Below are 23,314 nucleotides of genomic sequence, written 5' to 3'. Positions count from 1 at the left end.
TCTAAGGTTTCCTCCTCGCCGAGGGTAATATAATATTTATTTATATGCCGCACAGCCAAAGTCACCTACAAAACAAGTCGGCAACGGCGATGACGACGCCCTAGAAATTGCCGCAAATTTTATGTTTCTGTTTCATTCGGGACTCTCCGTCCCTGTCTACGGGTGTGAGTCAATGACATGTACGGAAAAAACTAACTTCCTCATGGGATCTCGGGGGTTAAGGTGTGCGACATAAACAATAGGCCTTTTAGGTATTGTTTATGTTTAGGTGTATAAGGATTTTATTGTCAGTCTGATGACAAAATTATATCTAAAGGTACTAAAATTCATATAACACGGCAAATATAGAGATAAATACATAGATTATCTTCGATATATGAAATATTATTTAACAACGCCCAGTACTGAAAATAGTATTATACAGATAACAAAAATCTATATATAGGTTACTTTATATAGTTTCACAGATTTCATATTGATAGATACATACACTAAGTTCTATAAAAAAAATATTATATTAAATATCGTTCAATATTAATAATATTGTTATTATTGTGTCCAGAACACAGGCAAAATATTATATTTAATAAATATATATCTAAAACTATTTCGCTCACCTTTCATATGGTGCGTGCTCTGTTTGTGCAGGGCATTATTAAACATTGTATCGCTTGAAGTCTGATTCCATTTGGCGCATCTAACTAACCAAGGGAACCCAGACAGGGACTAAATAGCTTACTACCGCCCCAACCTGAACTAATTAAATTAGTTTAGTCTGCAGAAAAAAGGTTTTTCTTGTGGCGGCAGTTGTTGGTTGGCCTTTAATTGCTTTTGTTGGGAGCCTTTAAAGCTGAACTGTGGACCCGGTCGATAGAGCGGCTGGCAAAATGAAGCAATTAATGGGGAATTTGTTTACGGTTCCACAGGGCACTGGTCCTCGCACATACATAAGGTGGAAACCGACAGGAAAAGTGTTGGGCTTTCGTCATTGTTTCAATGTTTTATGAGAGCTCGTAAAAGAACGGAAAATACTCTTATTGCTTTCGGTGTTTTTCGTTTTTTTTGCTCCTTTTTACTTCATTGAGGATTGGGCTAGCTATTAAAATGTCATCATGCAGCGGCCTGGATGGAAAAGGAGGAGCCGTATAGAGTCTATACCATAGAGCAAGTGAACTGTAAGCACGATAAGTCAGGGCACGCAACTCTGGGCCCTCCAGGCCGCCCGTTTTTATCGACTGGGAAGGAGCGATTCCTGAGCGTATTTATTATTTAACACCTAGAATCCTAAGCGGGAAATGGCTATAAAATTGTTGACCTTTTTTCTCTGCTCATCATACTTTTCTCTTTTGGCACACGCATCGGTTAGCTCATGCAAAAGTTTCCCAGCCCATCTTGGGTGGTCCAAAAGTCGTCGGTTTTACGACCCCGACGGTACTCCAGTTCTTTTTACGAGTCAACAAAACACACACAACATAGGTTGAAATATTTAAAAGTGCGCTTAATTATGCCCGCAAAAACGAAGAAGAAATAAACTTTGCATTAATGCCGAAAAACTGCCTGAAATTCTCAAATGGCACACGGCCATTGGGCAATAAAGTTTATTTGCCTTTGCTTCTGGGGTAATCAACGGATTTGGCATAGGAAAGAAAGTATGCTAGGTGGGTGGTATTCTCAAGAAAAAGACTGGGAACATGACAGGCACTCAAAACATTTGAATAGACTGAGATGGTTCTAATGCTATAATTCGGAAACTTGTTTTCTAATGTAATTATCTAATATAATATAATAATAATCTATAAGTAAGATAAATTTAAAAATATTTTTACTTTCCTCCTAGACCTCTTGTAAAAGTTTCTTAATATATTTCTCATTTTGTTTCCCATTTGCAGGTTACCAAAATTCTTGCCACATTAACCGAACAACTTGCCGCATAAATAAGGGTAAGTTCAGACAGAAACCCAATTCCAAACCAATTCCCAGCCATCTAATGGCCTCTCAGCCGTCCAAGGCTGTGTTGTCGAACACGTTTGCCGGGGGATAAGCCACATAGTATACCCTGGTAGTCTCCCCCCCTGGTAATCCCCATTCCACATTCGGGCCACCGATCATAGCAAACACATTTGGAAAAGTGGGGACATGACAGGCCAAATGCCCGACTGAGATCGCTGGAAAATATACATGCATGCGGATTCTGCAAGTGCAGTTAGACAGACTCTGGGCCGGCGACTCAGGTGATATATCTCACGACTCACGAAACTAGTTTACGCAACATGTGGCAATTTTGCATGCCACCAGAGGCCACAGAGGACGTGCCACACAGCGCCGGGGAAAAAATAAACCGAAACAAAAATTGACATTTTGACATGGGGCCTGTACCGGGCGGTACTTCAAGATTCGCCTCCGATAAACTACAAATGGTTGCACAGAGGAGAGTGGAGCGAGTGGACCGGTTCGCCGGCGCTCAAAAGCAATCCGTAAAGTGTCTTTTAAATACAAATGTTATCTACCCAGAACTGAGAACCAAGAACCGAGAAATAAAACCGTACGTGCCGCATTTGTTGTTGTCGCCGGTGCGATTTTTAATGGATTGACGGCAGACAACGAATGCACATTAGAAATCCAATCCTGGTCCAGTCCAGTCCTGCGATCGCGGGTCTCCCAAGTCATGGGCACACATGGGTCCATCCATGTTCCTGACTGCATTTTCCCCATCTGCCCCTCTTTGCGTGCCAGGAAAATTGTCTTCGCTACTGCAATTTTCCTTTTTGGCTTTTGCATTTCAATAACTGGATGGGTCAGTGGCTGGAGAGCAGTTTTGTTTGGCACGTACGGCATAAAGTATCTGTCTGGGCTATCGCTTACCGCCTCCCTGCCACGCCCATATCTCAAACGGCCAAGCAAAAAAGGGGCGTGTGTGCTCTTTTTTGAGGCAGTGTGTGCATATATTTGTTTAAATTGCATCGAGTGCTTGAGTGTTTTCCACTCCAGATACTCGATAAAACAAACTTCGTATTGGGTTCAGGACTGGTCAGCTAATTGGCGGGGCCAGCAAAAGGTGGTTGAAATAATTGGCCAGGGTGGCGGAATAAAGAATGTGGTGTATAAGAAGTGGCTGGATTAAAAGTAACCCTTGGAATAATAAAATATTATAATAGGCTGGTGTATTTTCCACAATTTGTAAGTAAAATATAAAAGATCTCTGTTTAAATCATAGTAATAAATAAATAAAAGCTTTTAAAGGTGTATCATGTTAGAACCCTGTATTTGCTGTGAAGTAAATTCCCACATTTTGATTTTGTTTCACAATTTCCATTTAATTTAAACCTTTTTAGTGTCACAACCTTTCCATTCCACATGCTACCATATCTCAGCAATAGAATATCTGCCCAAATCAAAGTAGGGAAGGTCGAATGTGGTTCGAGTTTCCGTCGATTTATGGGCGCTAATAGAAACGACCTTCATCAAATCGAATCAAACGAGACAAAACGCCATTGACAAAATGCAAGTCAATATGTCAGGCGACCAATCAACACCCGAATCGAGAACGAAAATCAAAGCGAAACCGGAAAATGTGTTACAACGCCAGAAATGTCATAAATTCTTTCGATGGCATTAATAAATAAATAAATAAAGGGCTGCCGTTTGCCATTCGATTCGTTTTCAAATTCAAATTAGCGACAAATCAAAAATGTGTCATCGCCAATGAAGATGGACTGACCAGAAGGGCACACTTGACCAAATGGGGGGTGTAGATACATAGATACATAGGGCTGGAGAACCATAAAAGCTGAACAAAAGCTTTGCAAAACCGACTACCGACCGACCGAGAGAGTCGGATAACAATCACAGACCATAAACTGTGTTGAAAAAATATTTGCATACAGCCATAAAAAAAGTTGTGATGATGCTGCAGGCCAGGAGGAGTCATTAAAACAAGCCAGCGACTATCAAAAACTAACTGGCCGGGGGACACTTTTTGCTCCGGACCCGATAATCAAATGGGTAACCCCGGGCCTGATGGGTCTGTCATTCAGTGTCACATCGCTGCCATTTATTCTCTTTGTATTTATGCACTTTAAACTCAATTTCCCACATAAAATGAGTTATAATTGTGATACCCATTTTTATTATTATTTCCTCGCTTTCCTATTAATATTAACGATCGCATTAAACGCAATGGAGTCTGAAAATGTATGGCATAGAATGGCAGTTTAGTGGTAAAATCTCGGTGCAATTTATTTTTAACACTTGCTATGGTATTATTTTGTTATTCCAAATACAGAGCAATACAAAAATGTTCGAAAAATATCTGTTTGACTTTAAAAGTTCTACAATTTCCATAAAAAAGCTTGAGCTATCCAATTCATTTATATTTTATTAAAAATATTTTATTTAAAGGTAAGAATTTTTTTTAAAGCAGGGTATTTCACAGCCTAGATATAATCATTTACCCGTTTCCTACTCGTCTTTTTCCCGTGTTTTTTATTTTTATTTTTGCTCTGTCGTTTGGCTTGTAATTAAAACTTGTTGGCAGACTGTCAGGCAGCGAGTTAACAAGTCGGCGGCTTCACAGATGGGGGAAGCGTGGGGATCGCCGAGCTGTGAGTTGGCGAAAATATTATTTAATTGTCAGGCCGGGCGCTAATTAAAGTCCAAGCCGGGCCGCGAAGTCTCTCGCCCGTTTCGGCCATAAAGCCAAACACTTAACGATGCTCCACGAGCACATCTTCAGTCCGATATTTATGTTTATTGACTGCTGCCACTGCTGCCTGGCGACTGACATCATCATCATCAGCAGCTGGGAAACCGGAGAACTGGATAGCTCAAGAGCTCCATCCGTAGGAAAGAGCCAAGTTAGTCATAACACTTTGGCGAAGGTCCGCCCGTTTGTGCCTAGTGGAGATGTCAGCCCGAGTTATGGTAATTGTGGCAAATTATTTATTTATTTATGCACGTGGCAGCCACAGCCGCGTTTGTCGCCTGATTATGTGCTTATTTATAAGATCCAGGTACATACGAGGATGAATGCGGCATTCAGCGACTGCCACTAATGAGATGCAAGCAAACGGCATCCGCGCTGCATATGAATATCAATTATGAGGGGAGGGTCCCGGGCTCATGGCCGTAGTCGTATTCGCAACTCAAGGGGGCAGCCACTCCCCCTGGTCGGATTCGGGTTCGGATTTGGATTCCTCCGCCACTTGGTTTGGGCCAAATTAAAGTGGCTGAACAGACGTCTAGACCAAAAACGCGATGCTTTTCGGCGGAGGTCGTAACAAAGCTTTTAAGCCAAAATGTTTGGCCATTTGCATAGTAACAAAGGCCCGAAAGTGTCGGCGAAAAGTAAGTGCAGATAGTGCGGACAGCGAGCAGATAACTGATTCAAATGATTTTACAGCAAGTATCTGGGGAATTCTTGGGTTGTTCGAAGCTGTTTTTCTGAAAAAAAAAAATTGAAGTCTTGGAATTTATTTGAAATATTTTCATAATATAGTAATAAATGTGTAAGAACCATTAAAAGTATTTCGTTAAAGTTTATTTGTATAATTAATAGTAATTGCTTCTGTTTTTTAAATATTTCCTAACATTAATTAATAAATGTGCAACCTTTAAATTTATTTACCTTTATTTTTTTAACATATCTGAAGTAATAAATTGTAATCTTTTAAAATAATATTTAACTATGATAGTTAAATATTCTGCTAGGCCAAAAATACAAGTTTAACCTTTCCACTTTTATGACCTCCTGCTGGCACATCTGAAGTGACATCAACGCAGATATCAGACGTCAAACCTTTTGGGTCATTTCGACACTTGACGACAACGCAGGACTTTGGTGGGATCCTTTAACCTGCCACGCCCCTTCAGCCTCCCCTTCTGCTGTCCTGCTTATTTACAACTTGACATTTCACTTGCGAGTCGCGGGGCACTTTAATGCGCTCCAATTGCATTTTATGACAGACAAAACTGACCTACTTAAGGCCCTTTCCCACGCACACACACACACAGAGAATCAACGGCCACGCCCATTTCGTCCTTACTGGGTTTCTTCTACCCCAATCGCATTATAAATTTAATGGGTTTGACCTTTTTTCACTTGATGCTCGACCGCAATTTCAATAGATTGGCAAACTGAAATCTGAGACCAGCGAAAATCGACATAAAATTTAACTAAAATGTCCTTAAGTAGCTCAAGTGTTTAAAGGGGGGTCCACTAAGTGAAGGATCCACAAGTGGGGGAAGTAAATTTGAAACTTTTCCCTGGCTTAGGGATGCGTCTTAAATGGGTATGGGAACTCTTTTTATCTCGCTTTGTTCGCCAGCCAGGGTTGTCGCGTTTCACGCTGGATGCACAACGGCCATGGCCGCCATTGTCAATATCCTGGCAGCCATTTCCTGCTTTGTTTTGCTGGAAAGGTCGAACACTTTTTGCCGCCACTGCTGTCCAGTCATGGGTAAAAATTTTTGTGACCGAAAGTCTCAAGTAACTTGGGCCACCCACCCACTGGCATTGAAAAAGGCGTCTTCGGCTAGAAGCAAAAACATTGAAAATTGTTTTCCCTCTTTTTTTCGCTTGCTTTTTGCCACTTTTCACTCGACGCAGGACCTGTATTTGCTTTTATTTTTGTTAAATTCTCCTCGGCTGTCATCTTTCTTTAGGATGCACTTCAGGAGCTTTTTGTATTCGCCAAATGTTATTTCAATGCCGGGGCCCCCCTTTTTTTTGCAGCAGTAAGCCCTCCGCATCTATATCTGTGGGATTGTATTGAAATAAGAGTCCCGAGATGCGCTCGAATGGTTTTTGGTTCGTGCAAATATTTTATTGACTATTATCCTGCCTGCTCTTGAGTTCCGTTCGGCCGGCCTTGTCCTTATTGTTCTGTGTGCGAATCCTTCAGGGTCTCCGTCTATTTTCCTCTCAAGGGTTTATTTTCGCTCTGTTTTCATGATACACATATTTTTGTTGCGCAATTTCGCACTGCCAGATAAATATGAAGATGGGTGGGGAAAAACTCAAAATGGCATTTAATTTGCTTGCGCAAAACGGTGCAGGAAACTCAATAGGAAGAGTGCTGGAAATTGCCAAATTATGAGGAAATTTATGACTGAATTTAAATTATTCGCCAGGCATAACATAAACTTTAAGATGTCGAGGGCTCTCAACTTAATGCCTGTCATGCCGCTCGTTTGACTCCAATATCCCACTGAATTCAACCAATATTTTTAACCTTTTAAATTAACGAAATTGCCGCTAATTCAAAGCGTTTCAAATGTTTTGCACATGCCTCGTTCCCCTATTTTCCCCTCGATCCACAGGCCCCAATGAATGGCGGCAATTATAACATTTAGCACGCATTTCTGTTCAGCACAGCTCATTTATCATCATGACGGCGTGTCTATTTGTACACAGTAAAAACTAAAAATATTTATATAACACCCATATTTAGAAAATATATGTTATGTTTTTAGAAAGCCCTGTGGAGAAACATTGATCATGTAACTCCTGTTTTTACTAACTTAATATGAGGGCTATAAAAAAGTCAATTACGATAAGAAATGAAATGGAAAATTATTTTTAAATTTGATTAAATGCTTTTAGCTGAAGTACTTAAAAGCATTTATTATTTTGAAAAGTTTTGTGTTAAATGTTATTCATTAAAAATACAAAAATATTTCTCTGTGCACTGTATCTGTATCTTTTTCTATAAATGTGTGTGGGGATATTTTTTCCAATATTGGCCTCTGTCTCTTTTTTTTTTAATTGGCGGCCTCAAACGGCGCGAAACTAATGAAAAATCATCATCAAAGAACAGAGAAAAAAAAGGAAAGAATGGATTCAATGAATCGAGGGGCGGGGCTCTGGAAAACATGGCGTTTTAAAGTCATTGCTACTAATTTTATGAGACCTTCCTTTTGGCACTTTTCCTTTTCAGCTCGCTTCCGTTTCCCTCGCTCCTCGCTTTTGTACTTCCGCTTCCTTTACCCACCAAATGATTATTGCAAGCCGTAAAAGGAGAATGAAAATGAAACACAAATGGACGCAGCTGAAATGAAACCATCCTTGAAATCTATTGTCTGACTGCCAGTCCAGACAATTGCAGAATAAACAAACAGGAAAACTGCCGAAAAAACAGCTAGAAGTAAAAACAAAATGATGTTTTTTAAGGGGGGAGGGATGGAAATCGCCGAGTGGCAGGACCCTTAACATAATTGAAAAACATCAAATCGAAATGAAAATCAAAGAATGTATCTGCTAGATAGGCAATGCAACACGGCTGTCTGTCTGCTCCCAACATCTTCACATTTAAATACACTTTTATGCGCCCAAGTAGCATATAAATCAGCATAAATATTTGTTGTTATTCTCGCCATAATGACGGTGTCGATTGCCCCGCAACCCGATTTTTATACCCTTTTCGCTGGGGGACGACTGCAAATGAAATGAAAACATGCAAAACAATTAAAAACAAACAACAAAGTGACCAACAACAACAACAAAAACAACAATGGCAATGGACCTGGCAGCTTGTTATTGAAAATCCAGCAGGGGTGGGCGGATTTCCACCGGGGCGGTACAGGGATTAAAACAACAAGACCATGTCGAACACCTAGCCAAAGGTATACAACCCATCAACATCAACAGCCGCTAACAACAACAATGCACTGCCACAACACGGCACACAACAACTCCATTTGCTGCGTTGCAATGGCAGAATAAATAAATATTCATGTTGGAAATTTACTTGTAAACATGCAAATTGTAAAGCAGCCGCCGCCAATGAAGGACTTTCGAGAATACCAGGGGTGGATTGCTTTGTTTTGCCCGCTTTCAAGTGCCGGTCAAAGTCGGGGGTCCGGGTTCGGGTATGGGTCCTAAAATGTGGCAATTTAAAGAGAAGTTGCGAAATGAAACATTGCGAGGATCAATTGAAATGGCTTTGTTAGTTTAGCATTTTTTTTTTTAATTTAAGGGATATCCTGAACCTTATAAAGAGTTCAAGAAGCTTAGAACCATTAAAAATATTATGAATTTTTTTTTTAGGTGATTATTTTATTTTTTACTCCTACTGATTAGTCACATAATTTAAGACTTATTATATAAATAATAAAGGCGTTGAGAATGTGAACCTTTTATAGAGTTCAAAAAGTTTAGAGTTTAGAGTTTAAAATAGAAAACTTTTTTTAATAATAGGTGATTATATTATTTTGTACTCTTAACCCATTAGTCACATAATTTACCCATTAAAACGGGTTTTTTAGGGACCGTAATCATTAAATGTTATATTTAACAATTTTTTTAATTTAACATATTTTTTAAACAGTGGCGGAGAGGACCTTTTTAACAGTCTTTAAAGTTATAACGCTTTTAAATAATGTGAACATTTTTTAATAACAGGTTATGACAAACACATTATTTAAGACTTTTTATAAAAAAGATGCAATTTCATTACACTTTTGTTAAAATCATAAAAGTATTTTAAATTCTTTTAAGTATCCCTTGGCTTAAACAGGCTTGTACCATTTATAGCAGCTTAAAACTTAAAGTATGACTATTTAAGCCAGGGCTAAAGAGTACCACCAATGCTTAAATAAAGAAAGCACACATATTTGGTCATATCTGGCTGTATATGCATATTCCACATTATTTATTCCCCGAAAACGCAAACATTAATGCCCAGCACACTACAGTACTTGATGGCCCTTGGGGCGAAAGGGCCAAAACCCACACAAACCGAAAATGAAAATGAAACTGGACTCCGCCCGTCCGACTGCTACGTGGGCTATAAACAAGGACACGTACGCAATTAATTGCAGAATTATTACAAATTTCATTACATGCTAAAATATGCAAATTGTTTGACGGTGCCTCGCCTGCAGCTCCTCTGTCTCTGTCTGTCTCCCTCTATCTCCCCTCTGCCGTCTCTGTCTCGCTTCGCCATGCAATTAAATGCATTTGCATACATAATAAATAAATAATGCAGATGCAACATTGCAGCATTAACTTTGCCGCTGATGTGCGAAAAATGAAAAGAGAGCGAAATTTTCTTTTAATTATCATTTTAATGTGTTTATGAACATTTAGAATAGTAAGCGAAAATTGCTCCCCAAATTGCAGGGGGTGCATTTTGAGTTGGGGGTGGGTTATAGGGATGAAGGGGGGTTGGGGGAGGACAGCTGCATTCGTTTGCACCGAAATGCCATAAAATGGCAACAATTTGCACGCAGCTGTCGCTTCCGAGGGGTGTTCGAGTGGTTCGCATTGAACTTGGGAGTGGGTCTCAGTTCTCCACCATCGTTTCTTCTTCCGTGTCACTGGAAATATTACGTTTTACCTGAAAAATAATATTAATAAATGTATTATACATGTTATTAACCGAAACGACACATTTGAAAAATAACAAATTATGGAACTTATATTTTGAGCTATATTTGAAAATATTATGTTTTACTTCAAAAATATAAATAATATAATATAACATATAATAATGTTATTAACCGAAACGAAACCATTTCAAAATAATAAATGATGGAATTTATATACCAAGTAAATAAATTTAAATATAGTACACCCTGGCCCTTCGACAAGGTTTTAAACTTTTCCCTTAAAAGTCTGTTTTAATTTTTGGTTATATTTTCAGAATACATTTATAATCCAGTTTTATATTTTAAGTCCTGCCCAGACTATCACTTAAATCTTTAACCATTGTTTCTGTAATATTAAACCGCTCAGAAATTTTACCAAGAAAAAGCAAAAATTCAACATTATCCATATCACTATTTCCATATTTAAAATATTGATTTCTGTTATTGATGCAAGAAACAACTGGAAACATATTAAAGGGTGAAAAAACGGAAATGGACTATGAAAATGACTTTTATAGAACTGTTGTGGCAGTGCAGCCGAAAACAGGATTTTTTCATTGCTCTGTCGCTCAGTCAGCTGCAAATTGTTTGCAGCCTGTCTACATAAATGTTGCATGTCTACAAAATATTTGGGTTAAAAACATTTGCACAGAGCCGGAAAAAAGAATATATTTTTATTTGCATGATTGCACAGGACAGGGAGATGCCAAAGTGGGGGTGCTATAAGTACGGGGGAGTACGGGTATACGGATGGCACATCAAGTACGGGATCTGTTGGCCATGGAGTAGCTAGAGTTGGATGGTGAATCGGACAATCTGGAGTGGGTTGATTTCTTGTTGGAGACCAAGTAGGTATTGTTCTTCCCAAAGCGAATCGCTATCCTGCTCTCCGACTCAATATCCTCCTCATCCGGCACATTGACCCACTGAGGTCGATGGGTGAAGTCCACGGTCTGGTCGTTTCTCTCCGAGAACCAGTGGACCCGTTCCCCCGCCTCCCTCTGCTCCACCTTTGGCTCCTCCTTCTCGGGAAGATTCATCTCCCGATTGGCCTTCAGGAGGGTTAAGCGTCGGCTAAATCGTCTTCGAGGCGGCGGTCTTCGAGGTTCCTCTGGGGGTGGTGGAGGTGGTGGGACCGGAACCGGCTTCATCATACCAATGCAATCGGGAGCACCTCGCTCACCTCCCCGGCAGGTTAGACGCGATCTGTTCTCCTCGTCCTCGTCGAGACGACCGAACTCGCAGTACAACTCATCCAACTTCCGCTGCAGACAGGTGCGCACGCTGTTCTGCCGGCAGAGCATGTCCTCCAGCTCCCGAATCCTCTTGCCCTGCGTCTTGATGACCTTCGTCAGCTCCCGGCGCACCTGCTGCTCACACTCGCATCCGCAGGGCGGCTGGGTGAAGTACTCCTTGTGTTCCTCTGGGCAGCATTCCGGCTGGCAGCAGGGCTCATCCTTGGGCAAGACGGAGGGCTTCGAGCACTGGTCACACTGGCAGGGACACTCGTCCGTGGGATGGTGACCGCGGCCCAGGAGAAGGACATCCGTGCAGCCGGGCAGGCAGCTGTCGCGGTGCCTCCTGAATGGGGAGAATGTGGAATATATATCTAGACATTAAAACCCAATTTCACCCACCTGATACTCGGGTCCTGCTCCTGTTCCGCCTCCTGCAGCTCATGCTGATGCCGCTGCAGTTGCTCCTCCTCCTGCATGGGCGTGCGTAGAACGGTGACCTCGGTGCCATCAATGTCGGGAAAGGTCCCGCCGGTGTCCTTAAACTCCGACTCCTGCACAAATATCTCCGTGTCCGAGTCGGTGGGATTCAGCCGTTTGGTTATCTTCAACTCGGAGTCGCCGTCTTCCGATGGAAGTGGTCGCAGTTCCACGCACGACTGTCCCTTGCCGCAGTACGTGGGCAGTGAGGCTCCGTTGAGGAGGAGCACATTGACCGAGGGTCGTTCCGGACCGGGTTCTCCATCGTCGGGACACTGGCAGCCGGTAGCCGCCTCCTCCTCCGCCCTCTCCTCGCGGCGCAGCTCCTTTTCCCGCTGGAGGTTCCGCTGCCGAATCCCGATCTTCCTGGCCCGCTTCACAAAGTCGGGGATGTGCTGCACGCAGACGCAGCACTGGTTCTGGATGCTCTCCAGGCAGCAGCTCTTGGCGGCCATGCTGGCCTGCCAGATCCTGGCCTCCTCCTCCGTCTTGGGGTACGCAAACGCCTCGTTGCCCTTCGCATCCTTCAATGGCGGCGCCTCGCCACAGATCACGCATATTCTTCGTTGCATAAATGGGGGTGTTTTCACTTTTTAAGATTTGAAAGAAGCGGAATTTAAAGTTTTCTGTACCAAAAGGAATTTGAACAGGAGAATTTTTAAGTAAATTATTATCTGAATGGTTGATGGATGAAGCAAGGAAGCAGCAATTAAGAAATTAGGGGATATTTAGTTGGAATAATATTTATTTACATTAAACTAAGGCTAATGAAATGTGTATTCTATGATTTTTTCGAAATTATTATTATTTTAATGTCGAACCAATCACATAATTCTCATTTCATAGTTCATGAATGTCGAAAATATCACAACATCCTCATAACATTGGATTAATTTTACACACAAACAAATATTTTAACTTCGCAAACAAATTACTTAGGTCTTTTTTTTCATTGTAATGAATTCTTTATGAAACACTATCAAAACATATTGCTATGAGTGTTAAATTATATTTGTTAAAATTATTTTATCTACCATCTTATTGTCACATGTGATATTCCACTGTGGCTTTTAGGTGTTATTTTATTTAAACATTTTTTTGAAGCTGAGTTTATTTTGTATACCATTTAAGAGCAAACAAAAATTGAAAACTATATTTGTAGTATTTTTTATTGATCCCTTTTTTCGTAGATATAGCAAAATAGATCGCGTTGCAACCCATTTTGCTTGCGTAATTGCTTTTCCTTTGTTTTTTTATTTGTGCTGGCATTTTTCGCTTTGAATGCTTTTGAGCAACTATAACAACGCACCTTGCGGTTTTTGCGGCAAGTGAATTGGGCTGTGAAAGCCGAACGCGTTGCACGCGGATTGCAGTGGAGTGGAGTGAAGGGGCGCTCACCTGGCGGCTGTTATGAGGTGGGAATGGTTTCGAAACCGCTGTGGGACAGACCCACTCCCGGTCGCATTTCACGGCTGGTCTCTGGGGCCCCAGAAAAAAAAGAGAGAACGAGATCTGGTATGCCCCACAAAGTGGAGCAGCCACGATTGCTATGCTGCAAACGCATTAAAATCAATTGATTGCGGTAAAAAATGTATAAAATATGTGAAAAATCCGGATCAGTAATTACAACAAATTCTGTAAATTAAATTGTTTAAACTTGTATCTGGCGAGAGGCGAACGCGCGACTTAAATTGGTCAGTCTTTCTATAAATATTTATGTTCTCATTTTTCTACGCGCTCTTTCTGTTTTTTTTGACTGCTCGCCATACAGATAAGAACTGTACTCAGAGCTTTGAATACATTTGGGCACACGGAAATCAACATCCTCGATAGTATAGTGGTTAGTATCCCCGCCTGTCACGCGGGAGACCGGGGTTCAATTCCCCGTCGGGGAGAGATGTAACAAATTTTTTTTTTTAGCTATACAAAGGATTTCTTTAAATATTTAAATGTTAACAATACTTTAAACCTTTTAAATACAACGCTTTATTCTAAACTTTTTACTTTAAACATAAATAAATGGTGTAGTTTGCGCCCAACTAAATTTAGTTTAATATTTCATGTTAAATATGCATATGAACGCAAAAAATAATATTTTAAAAAAAGCGGTGGGCAATGCCATTTAATTCCCTCAGGCAAATACTGTTACAAAAAACCCACTAAATTGCCAGAAAGTCGCGCCAACGCCCACTAAATAATAGAGAGAAAAAGTGCGTTCGATTCAGCGTCAAGCCCAGAAATCTGCGCAAAACCGCAAAACAATAGCTATAGAGAGGGGGAAATCTATGTCAACCACCCACCCAGAAACAACGACCAACGGCCAGTGGACCACAAAAATCACGTTATTTCAATTTGAATGCCAAACAATCGCCGGGCACTATCAGAAATGGGTCTATCTCTGGCCTGGTTTGGCATTCTTCAAATGCCTTTTTGTGGGTTAACGCCCACGGGCAGAAATTTGAATAATCTGCTGCCGTAATATCGCCAATTTATCACTGGCCATTGGGCCCAGTCCCGATCCCAAAACCCCCGGAGTTCCGATTTCCACCAGCCAACCCACCAGCTGGCCGCCTGAAACGAAAGCAAATGTGGGCAGTTCACATTTCACTTTCGTTTCGAATTCAGATTCAGTTTCCGAAGGGAAGAAAATCGCTGGGGAGCCCAGCCGCCTCTGCTCTATCGCATTTTCCAATTTATCAATGGCAACACGGAGGCGCTGTTAATGAAGAATTATGTTCATAATTTCCAAATTTATTGTCGCACATCTTCGCCCCGAGGCAGCCGAGGATCGGATCGGTTTGGATCGTCGGTGATCAGACCGCTGATGATGGGGGCTGTCCGACACTTAAGTGTGTCAAAATGTTGTGTTGCTGCCATGTGGCATGCTGGCTCTTCCGAAGATCCCCCGATGGAACCATCATCGTGTCAGTTACGGAGACACATTTCAAATATTTATGATGCGTCTGGCCGAACACACAATCCAAACACTCCAATCCGTGGCACTTCAGGGCCCTCGATAACTCCATGTTCATGGTTCACAGTTCAAAAAGTCATTTCAAGTTTCTTGTTACAGTTTCCAGTGAAAGTTTGCCTGTTTTCCCCTTTTTTTTTGACTGCGTTTTCTCGTCTATTAATTTTCACTTAGTCAGCGTTCTTGGGAAAGTATTCAATTTCCACTCAATCCTTTAAATCGAAACAGATGCCAAAACATTTTCATTCTGCCATTGGCAACAGTTTTTAAGTGGATTTAATTTGTTTCAGAGATGCCACCGCCTCTGTTTTGGTTGTCCACTATTTTTAGGCTCTCGATTTTTTTCGCTGGCTCTCTATCTAATTTAGTGTTCAGCCCGAATGATTTTTCATGGGCTGGGTCTAGTATATAGATTTAAGTGCTCATGAGAGAGCGGAGAATTTATGTGACAGCTTATTAAATTTATATGTTTGCTCTTCATTACAGATTATACCGGCAGAACGTCAGTGGGCCATAGAGTGATTGGATACACATGTGTTAGCGGGTAAGTGCTCGGATGAATGGGCCTCTAGTCGAATCGATATGTTGGATTAAAGAGCTTTAGAACGGGGGCTTAGGTTAAGTCGGCATGATCTCGCACATGTGTCAGCCTGTTGGTGCGCATTTCGTCTATTTTTGAGGGTTCTTAAAGATCTTGGCTACTATGGGATCTTTAAATGTTGGGAAATATCTAGTAAAGAATTTTTTAGTAATTTTCTTGCATTCTTGTTATTAAAACAAGAACTTGAAATGACTTGTAGCTATATTATGTGAGCGCTAACAGCTTTTAATACATATTTTGAAATCTACTAAAATACCTGAAGTAATTAAGACATAATACCTCTGCTGTTGGGCAATCTTCTTTGTATGCAAGTGCTTTAAGACCGTCTCTTAAGCACCACTAAACGTGGCTTGTCTCGAACACAAACCCAGCGCTAACCCCATTCAATCCGTACTTATATCAAGTAAACCTCCACCCACCTGTCAACCCGGCCGTTGGCACCTTCAGCACACGAGATAACTCAACTTGGCTCAGCTCGGCTCAACTCGGTGCAATCGCTTTATGCCAGCCAGCTGAAAACTGCAGCGTACTTGATGTGAAAATTCACACTATCCTCGCCGCACACAAAAAATGTCGAGCCGCGTCCGTCCCCAAAAATCGTCGGCGCTCTGGCACTTCATTAAATAGACGCCGTGGAAGCGCTTTTCCCCGCAAACAGAAAAAATGAAGAAAAATCCAAATGGAAAAAATTCGTGGATGTCGCTGGAGCTGACGACCACACCCCCCACATTACTTGGGCGGGGGCCCAGCTCGGAAAACTTGCTTATTTTTCACACATGCGCGCCAAAAAAAAAGCAAAAAAAAAAGGAAAACAACGAGAGGCAGAAATTTAAGCAACAAATTCGTGGATTTTTTTTTTGCCTCGCTCACATTGTTTATGATGACAATTCGCCGTTGTTGTTCTCGTCGACATGTGGCCATAAAGTTGTCGGTAAATAACAAACAGGCCTTTCCTCTCATCCAAGTTTTTCCTTTAAAAATACCGAAACAGCCGCCGTCAACTTTTGGAGTATCCTTTGTAGTCTGTTGAGAGGATTCCGTCGCTGGAAATCCCGGGGCTAAAAGCCACTCAGTCTAAAAAGTATCTCATGGATGCAACCACAAAGTAACAAAGTATGAACAAATGGTGGAAAAAAAGTCAGAGTAAATAAGACAGAGTCATTGGTTGTACTTCAAGTGGCTTACAAAGTATGAGCCTGAGATCACCTCCTTATATAAAATTAATTAAATTTAAATATTCGTAATTGCATGTCCAAAAATAATTGCAAAATTAAATCTTCTTTTTCATAACTTTTTGCATCTTCTCAAAGACAACCGAATAATTCTCTGACATCATCATAATCAAAATGTTATTATTTTTCTTAATTGTTTGTTCGAATTTTTTGTTTTTGGCTGAGCTCACCGTAGACGTAAATTAAACCTGCACTTGGCTAACTGAATGAATTATAGCAGCAACCTTGAGTCGCTCGATTTCAGGTGGATATAATTCCATAATTTGCCATGCTGATTACTTCCAACCAAAAGCTGACAACGCAATTTGTTTTTTTGGAAATTCTTAACGTGTAATTGTCATGTTGTCAGCCAAACAATGGACCCACAAAAAGGCAGCCCCAAAAGCGTGCTCACAGAAAAATAAACAAATCCGCAGACCAACTTGGAGCCCCACCCAAAAGGCCAAAGAGCCGTCTATTGTTTGACTTTTTCCAACGGCTTCGGTCGCATAAATAACCAGAAATTAGCAGGCAAATAAGTCAAGTCGCATGTAAACTCGTTTTGGCATTGAAACACCTGCAAAGCGATTCTTGGCATATTCCGAGTGCTAAATCACCTGCCCGCCAGACTGGGGTAAAAGTTGAACAGGCTAATTTAAATTTATATACTGGAGATCTAAGCCGAGATGCGGCCCCCTGATTTATGCCCACCGGATTGTCACCGGCGATAGGGAAAATGATATATATAGGAAATACGCATCGATGGGAATTGTATGCAAATGCGATCCGCTTGATGAGCCGCAGATAAAGATTTGGAGGCTGGCATTGATGTAACAAGAAGCCCTCGACAGGTGTAGCAGCTCTTCAGAGAGATCTGCTGAAGAGCCACTTGTTGAACGGATTTGTCATTGGTTCTGTATATCTTTTATTTTTTTTTGAGCTTGGGTCGTTTGAAGGTAAACCGATGATGACGTATTGCTTATGACAAAAGGCGCTCAGTTTTGGATTAGCTTGTGGGCTTATTGGAGCTGAACTTGCCTTGATATTGAACTCGCTTCGACGCGGCTGAATCAATCGACTGAGATTCGAGGTAATTGGAGCTACAAAACGGCAGGGGGTACTGAACGGCAGTCACGTCTAAATCACTCATAAAAAAGAAATTCATCTTCATAAAAAAAAAGGAGAAAACAAAAGGGAAAACAAAAACAGACACCGACACGGAGAAATAAAAACCGGCAGCTCGTTCCCTCAAAAACATCCAGCTGCGAGAGATAGTTTACTTGCGGTAATCACGCCAAAACCCATGCCCCTCACTCCCCAAATCATAAGCACTTGAAAAACTGTTGGAAATTTCTGATGTACCACTTACAAGTGGATCGGGCTTGAAAGGTTTTCTTTCGGCCTCCGTCCGCTACCTCCACTTTTTTTGTCCGAAAATTACATTTAATGTGTGTCTGAGATTTCGATAGAGGCGTGAACCTGTTGAGATACTTTCAAAAGTATCTGCTGGATGCCGGCATCCATTCTCAGCTTCTCAACGGCTCATCCTCAGTGGATACAACAAAGAAATGGAAGAAAACACAACAGAATCAAAAAGAGAATCATCATTTGTTAGAACCTGTCGATTTGGATTCAGTTGGCAGCTCATCGACCCTAATCGCATTTGAAAGTTATCGCATCTACGAGCTGCGAAAGCCATGGGTCTGTTAATTGTCAGAGACTTTGGCTGGTTTTTTTTTTCTGCCCCGGCTTTCTTTTGGTAAAGTTGGCTAATTGCCATATTAACCTTTTGGCCCCCTGCGATGATGATGACGATGATAACCAAAGTCCGGCTGCGTGCTCGAGTTGTAACTGCGCCTCTGACTTTGACTTGGCTTATTTGCAAGTTGGATTTGATGACGGGCCCTGGACCAGTGAAAGTAATTAGTGGCCGGCAACCGGCCACTGGAAACTGGCCTTAGGGTGAAAGCTGAGCTTTTAATTGCGCAGATGTCGCTGCTCTTGCCGCATAATCAATCAGCCGGTTGTGTAATTGGGGTCTTGCTGGCCCAACAGCGAAAGTGATCGCTTAGAAAATTCTGGCCGGGACAGGGGTCAGAGATCTGGTTGGATTGTAGGTTTGATAGCATTAATATGACCCTCAACACTGATATATTTCATAGTTTTCGAGAGAAAACTTTAAAGTTGGCAGTTTACAGCTAGAATATAAATACTATTGAATACAATAATATATAAGGGAATGCTTGTTTTTAATTAAACGTTTGAAAAATACATCTCAAGACCCGCAGTTTATAATAATTAATAATTGTTTACCCCAACCAAAAAAGGGAAATACACAATGAATAAAATATCCCCTGGCCATAATTATATCTTCCGCGATCAGCCCATTGCGCCCATTATTTCCAACCAATCCAAGTCACCCGGAATCGTCATAAGAATACCATCTCCCAGAGAATAAAGCTCTCACGCTCCCTACCTTCGACGCAACGATCTCCCCCACTTGGTTCCCATCCTTGCACTAAATCAACCCCCAGAACACGGCATACCGAAGTGTTTTCGAAAACTGTGCCAAAGATCTCTTACTGCGATCTTTCGCCTTCCCTCTCCCATGTCGATTATATCGAGAAGTGACCCCATACCAACACACACACTCGCGGATATAACCGATCTGGATCGGAGATCAGCAGCCGCGGAAAAGAAAACCAAGTCAAGAAATGAACATCAAGCTGAGATGATTGTCATAATTAAGGATGTTGGATGTTGGCATCTGCCAGACGCATGAAGAATGGTGCAGGGGAGATTCTTCTGCAGCACTCGAGGCACTTGTAAAACCAACAGATAACCGTAAGAACGAGTTATACTTTTTTATATTTTTTGCTGCCCGCTCTGCTCTGCTTTTGATTCACAAAAGACCGGCGCACAGAAGACGAAGCTTCCGGTGAAGTTCAGGTTTCTTCGGCTTCTGCTGCTGCCTCTTCTCTGCATGTGTGCACCCCTCTTCTGGGGATTCTTCTTGCTCGTTCGGTTCAAGATCAGCCCGGCACATCTCATAATTGCAGCTAAGCAAAATTATATAGCCCAAGTCGAGTCGAGATCCAGATCAGCGGAGAGAGAAAAGAGCAGCATGTGTGTGGAGGGGCCGTGTGGAGGGTGGCTTTACGAGGGTCTCGACTTGTCTGTGCAAATATTTCCAGGCGATCGGTCTTCGGTCTTCGGACTCCATGGACTCTGTCCTCTCCTCCAGCTGCAATCCACAACAATTACCGGCCGAGCCGACTTGCGGCAATCTCTGTGGCAGACCAAGGCCTGCGAGAGGGTTAAAGAAAGAGGGTCTTGAGATACGGGGCGGCCGCAGGGGGGTTGCCTCGCACTCGAGACAAATGTATATCATTCATCAAATTAAAAGTTCAACTGCATTGCAGCGTTTTGCCAGCCGGCCGGGCCTGACTCCTCAGCTCTGACGGCCTGTCTGCCAGCCGTGAGTTAAATTGATAAAAGGGTGGCTTCACGAGTTCTAGACATTGGAGTTAAGACCTTTTACTAATAACTATTATAAACAGGAACTTCGAAGGACAATCATACCTTTGGGATTTGCATTTTAGGTGTCTAGAATTTGCAGTAAATACAACAAATACTGATATTTAAGAAATAATTTTTTAAATTTTAGTAGACCTTTTATTGATAATAAAAGTTTCACTTAGAGGTCTATTATCCGCAAATTAAAGTAATCTTGCCTCCTTAAGGCTCTTCTAAACACAGATTCAAAAGAATAATTTTTTGAAAGAACTGGTAAATTTGCTTAAAATTATTTTCCATCATTGCCAAATATTCCAGATCTATTTTTTTTTAAAGGGAGAATTTTGTAACTAATCTTCAATAACAAAATGACCATAACATTTAAGATAAAATAATGTTTTAAACCCTAGTTGGTATAGAGTCGTAGGTATACAAAAGTCTTAATTGTTTGTCTTCTTTTATTGAGTTTATATCGAAATACAAAAAATAATAAAACTATATTAGCTTTTCAAAGTTTTTGATAATTTTGAAAAAAAAGTTTCTTATTTTCTGAAACTTGTGAGCAAACCCTCGTTGCCTGGCAGCCAGGCTGTCATCTTGAACATGCAACATGACCGCAGCTCTGAGGCAACAACTGTTGCCGCCGACTGTTGCTCTATTTTACAGCCTGTTCTGCGGCGTTATCCCCTCTCTCTCTCACTCTCGCCGTCTCTTACCGCTGCAGCCGACTCTTTCTCCTGCCAATCATTGGCTGAAGCTCGGGCTGCTCATCTTTCGACTTCATTCACTCAAACATCAGCTGAAGTGGTTTCTCCTTAACCCTGCCACACTCCATCAGCCCATCAGGCCCCTCGTTTCCACTTGTTGCCGCTCGCTCGAGTGCAAGGCTTTATTTTATTTTTATTTTCCTTGAGTCTGGCCAAAATGCTTATTAAAAGAGCTTTTCAACTCGAATGGCTTGCCTTTCGTTGGAACTTACACTTACACTCACACGTAGTTGGATTATTTTATGGCCCTAGAACGAGCTCCCCGCCCTTTGACCTCAGGCCACAGCTCTGGCATGGTTATATTTGTATTTGAAAATAACATTTATGAGCTTAAGACGGCTTAAGACTTTTTATTGGTTATTAGTTGTTGCCATTTCTGCTGCCAAGCTGTGTATTTTGAGTCCGGGATTTATGTCTTGATTTTTGGCTCCAAAGAGTTGGAGCGGATGGGTCTAGGGAAGCTCCATGTTCCGAAAGAAATCAAGGCTCCTAATAAGCTTAACACGTGCTGGTCATCCCTTTCAAGTGACTTTGCTTTTCCTTCGCCCTCTGCAGGACTTTTATCTTTAATTGCTTTTCTGGGCGCTTGCTGGGGAGGCTATGCGTATCCTGGGAGGTGAGTTTGTTTCAGTTCGGTTCATGTTTATCCAAGCGATTTTGGTAGCCTAACCTAAAAGAAACAATAGAATATGTAGGAGACCAGAATTGAGAATTTGGGGAACAAATTTAAAGCTTAATCAGGGTTACATTAGGAACCACTTTATCTTTTTTCAGCATAAAGAAACATCTATATTTTTAATTAAGAATTTGGTCATAATTTAAAAAACAACTGTACTGTCATTATTCAGCAAACTACTTTTATATGAAACACGTAAGCATGAAAAAATAAATCCTTAACTTTTCTTATGTCTTCACTAAACATTCGATCCAACAATTATGCCAAAAATTGGAACCTCCCCTTTGATGGCATCCCATTAATCCGCAACCAGTTTCCCGCATCTACGTACTTTGATTTCGAGTCCGGGGGATCTGTGGGATGATGATTCATTGGCGGCAATTATCCCCAACATGGCAATTATGCAATTTTTCACCGTCCTCGAACACTTGTCGCGCTTTAATGGCCCGTTGCCAGTGGCAGTACGACCATATCCGATGATTCACACGCCTCCCGGCCATTTAGATATGTAGCGAATTCCACATGCCCAGATGCAGATGTATCTGCGACCAGAGTAGAGCAGAAATCTTGGCACTTGAGACAATGGAAATCAGAAAGTCTCGACTGGTATCCGATAACATTGGCGACCGCACATGACTAAGGCAAAGATGGAGATGCGAGATGATGGTGATGGTGGAGATGAAGATGAAGATACATACCTGGAGGCGGTGAAGCGGACTTCAAACGAGTGCCGCCGTTCGCATAGCTACTCCGGCTATCTGCAGCTAACTGTAATTGTATCTAACAGCTACGTTTGACAAGCCGGAGAAGCAGAACACCGCAAAAAGCCATCCGGAGTTGCAATGGCAACGCGTCGCCCTGGAACTTGTCTGACTTTTTATGGCGCACAGACAACAACGGCATCAACGCGTGCTGGCAGCTTCCATTCCATAGAATCTATGGCCCCCCAACTCCGAAACTCCAGCCATTGAACGTTGGCGGGGCCACCCAAAAATGGTCAACGTAGCGCCACTCGAAAGAGCGAACAAAACCGACAGATACAGATAGTTCGAGCAACTAGCAGATACAACTTCCCTCCGGCCTTGGACAGCACTTTGCTGGCTTAGATACTTGGCCAGCCAGATACATTGGCTCAACTTCGATTTCTGCCGTTTGCCTTTGAATTATGGGTTGGAATCGAAAAGTAACCATTATTTAAACCTTAAAAAAGGGGGAGTGTCCTTAGAAAAAAACAAAAAATAAACAAAGTTTGATTCTAGGGACCAGCAATGCAAAATGTGGCTGGAATTGAGAAGTTGGGAATGATTGAAGGTTTATTTTTGCAGAGAGAAAAACATTTGAACAATCTAAATATGAAAGACTTCAAGCTAAATGTTTTCGATGCTTTAATATTAAATAAAGTAACATTATTTAAAACTTAATACAACTTTTTAATCTTAAAATATTATTATTTTTGGGCCTATCAAGCTTAGAATTATTTTTATTTCTGTAG

At 41.5% G+C, this 23,314-nt stretch overlaps 2 protein-coding genes and 1 non-coding gene across 5 annotated transcripts in view; 2 read left to right on the top strand and 1 right to left on the bottom strand.

The window, feature by feature from the left end:
* Positions 1–23,314, top strand: part of LOC108006161 (leucine-rich repeat neuronal protein 2) — a 52,077-nt gene that overhangs the window by 8,341 nt on the left and 20,422 nt on the right. For 2 of the 3 annotated variants that reach the window (XM_065864140.2, XM_017069612.4), the window contains exons 2-3: positions 1,890–1,940; positions 15,538–15,595. The gene's annotated coding sequence lies outside the window, so the exon portion shown is untranslated. The remainder of the gene's footprint in view (positions 1–1,889; positions 1,941–15,537; positions 15,596–23,314) is intronic. The other variant, XM_065864141.2, reaches the window with a different exon arrangement.
* Positions 11,009–12,699, bottom strand: LOC108006148 (uncharacterized). Its single transcript, XM_036814993.3, has 2 exons — positions 12,003–12,699; positions 11,009–11,946 (listed from the first exon to the last, which is right to left on the bottom strand). The coding sequence occupies exons 1-2, from the start codon at positions 12,650–12,652 to the stop codon at positions 11,124–11,126; spliced, it is 1,473 nt and encodes a 490-aa protein (XP_036670888.3). The 5' UTR covers positions 12,653–12,699; the 3' UTR covers positions 11,009–11,123.
* Positions 13,904–13,975, top strand: TRNAD-GUC (transfer RNA aspartic acid (anticodon GUC)). Its single transcript has one exon. It is a non-coding gene; the product is annotated as a tRNA-Asp (tRNA).

This window comes from Drosophila suzukii, chromosome 3, assembly GCF_043229965.1.
Source record: "Drosophila suzukii chromosome 3, CBGP_Dsuzu_IsoJpt1.0, whole genome shotgun sequence".
Classification (NCBI taxonomy): Eukaryota; Metazoa; Arthropoda; class Insecta; order Diptera; family Drosophilidae; genus Drosophila; species Drosophila suzukii.
This window is presented reverse-complemented; position numbering and strand designations above follow the sequence as displayed.

Bases quoted from the DNA above. Each gene is read 5' to 3' on its own strand.
- LOC108006148 (XM_036814993.3), bottom strand. From the start codon at position 12,652: ATGCAACGAAGAATATGCGTGATCTGTGGCGAGGCGCCGCCATTGAAG. The intron at 11,947-12,002 runs GTGGGTGAAATT...CTCCCCATTCAG, and splicing joins GAGCAGGACCCGAGTATCAG to GAGGCACCGCGACAGCTGCC.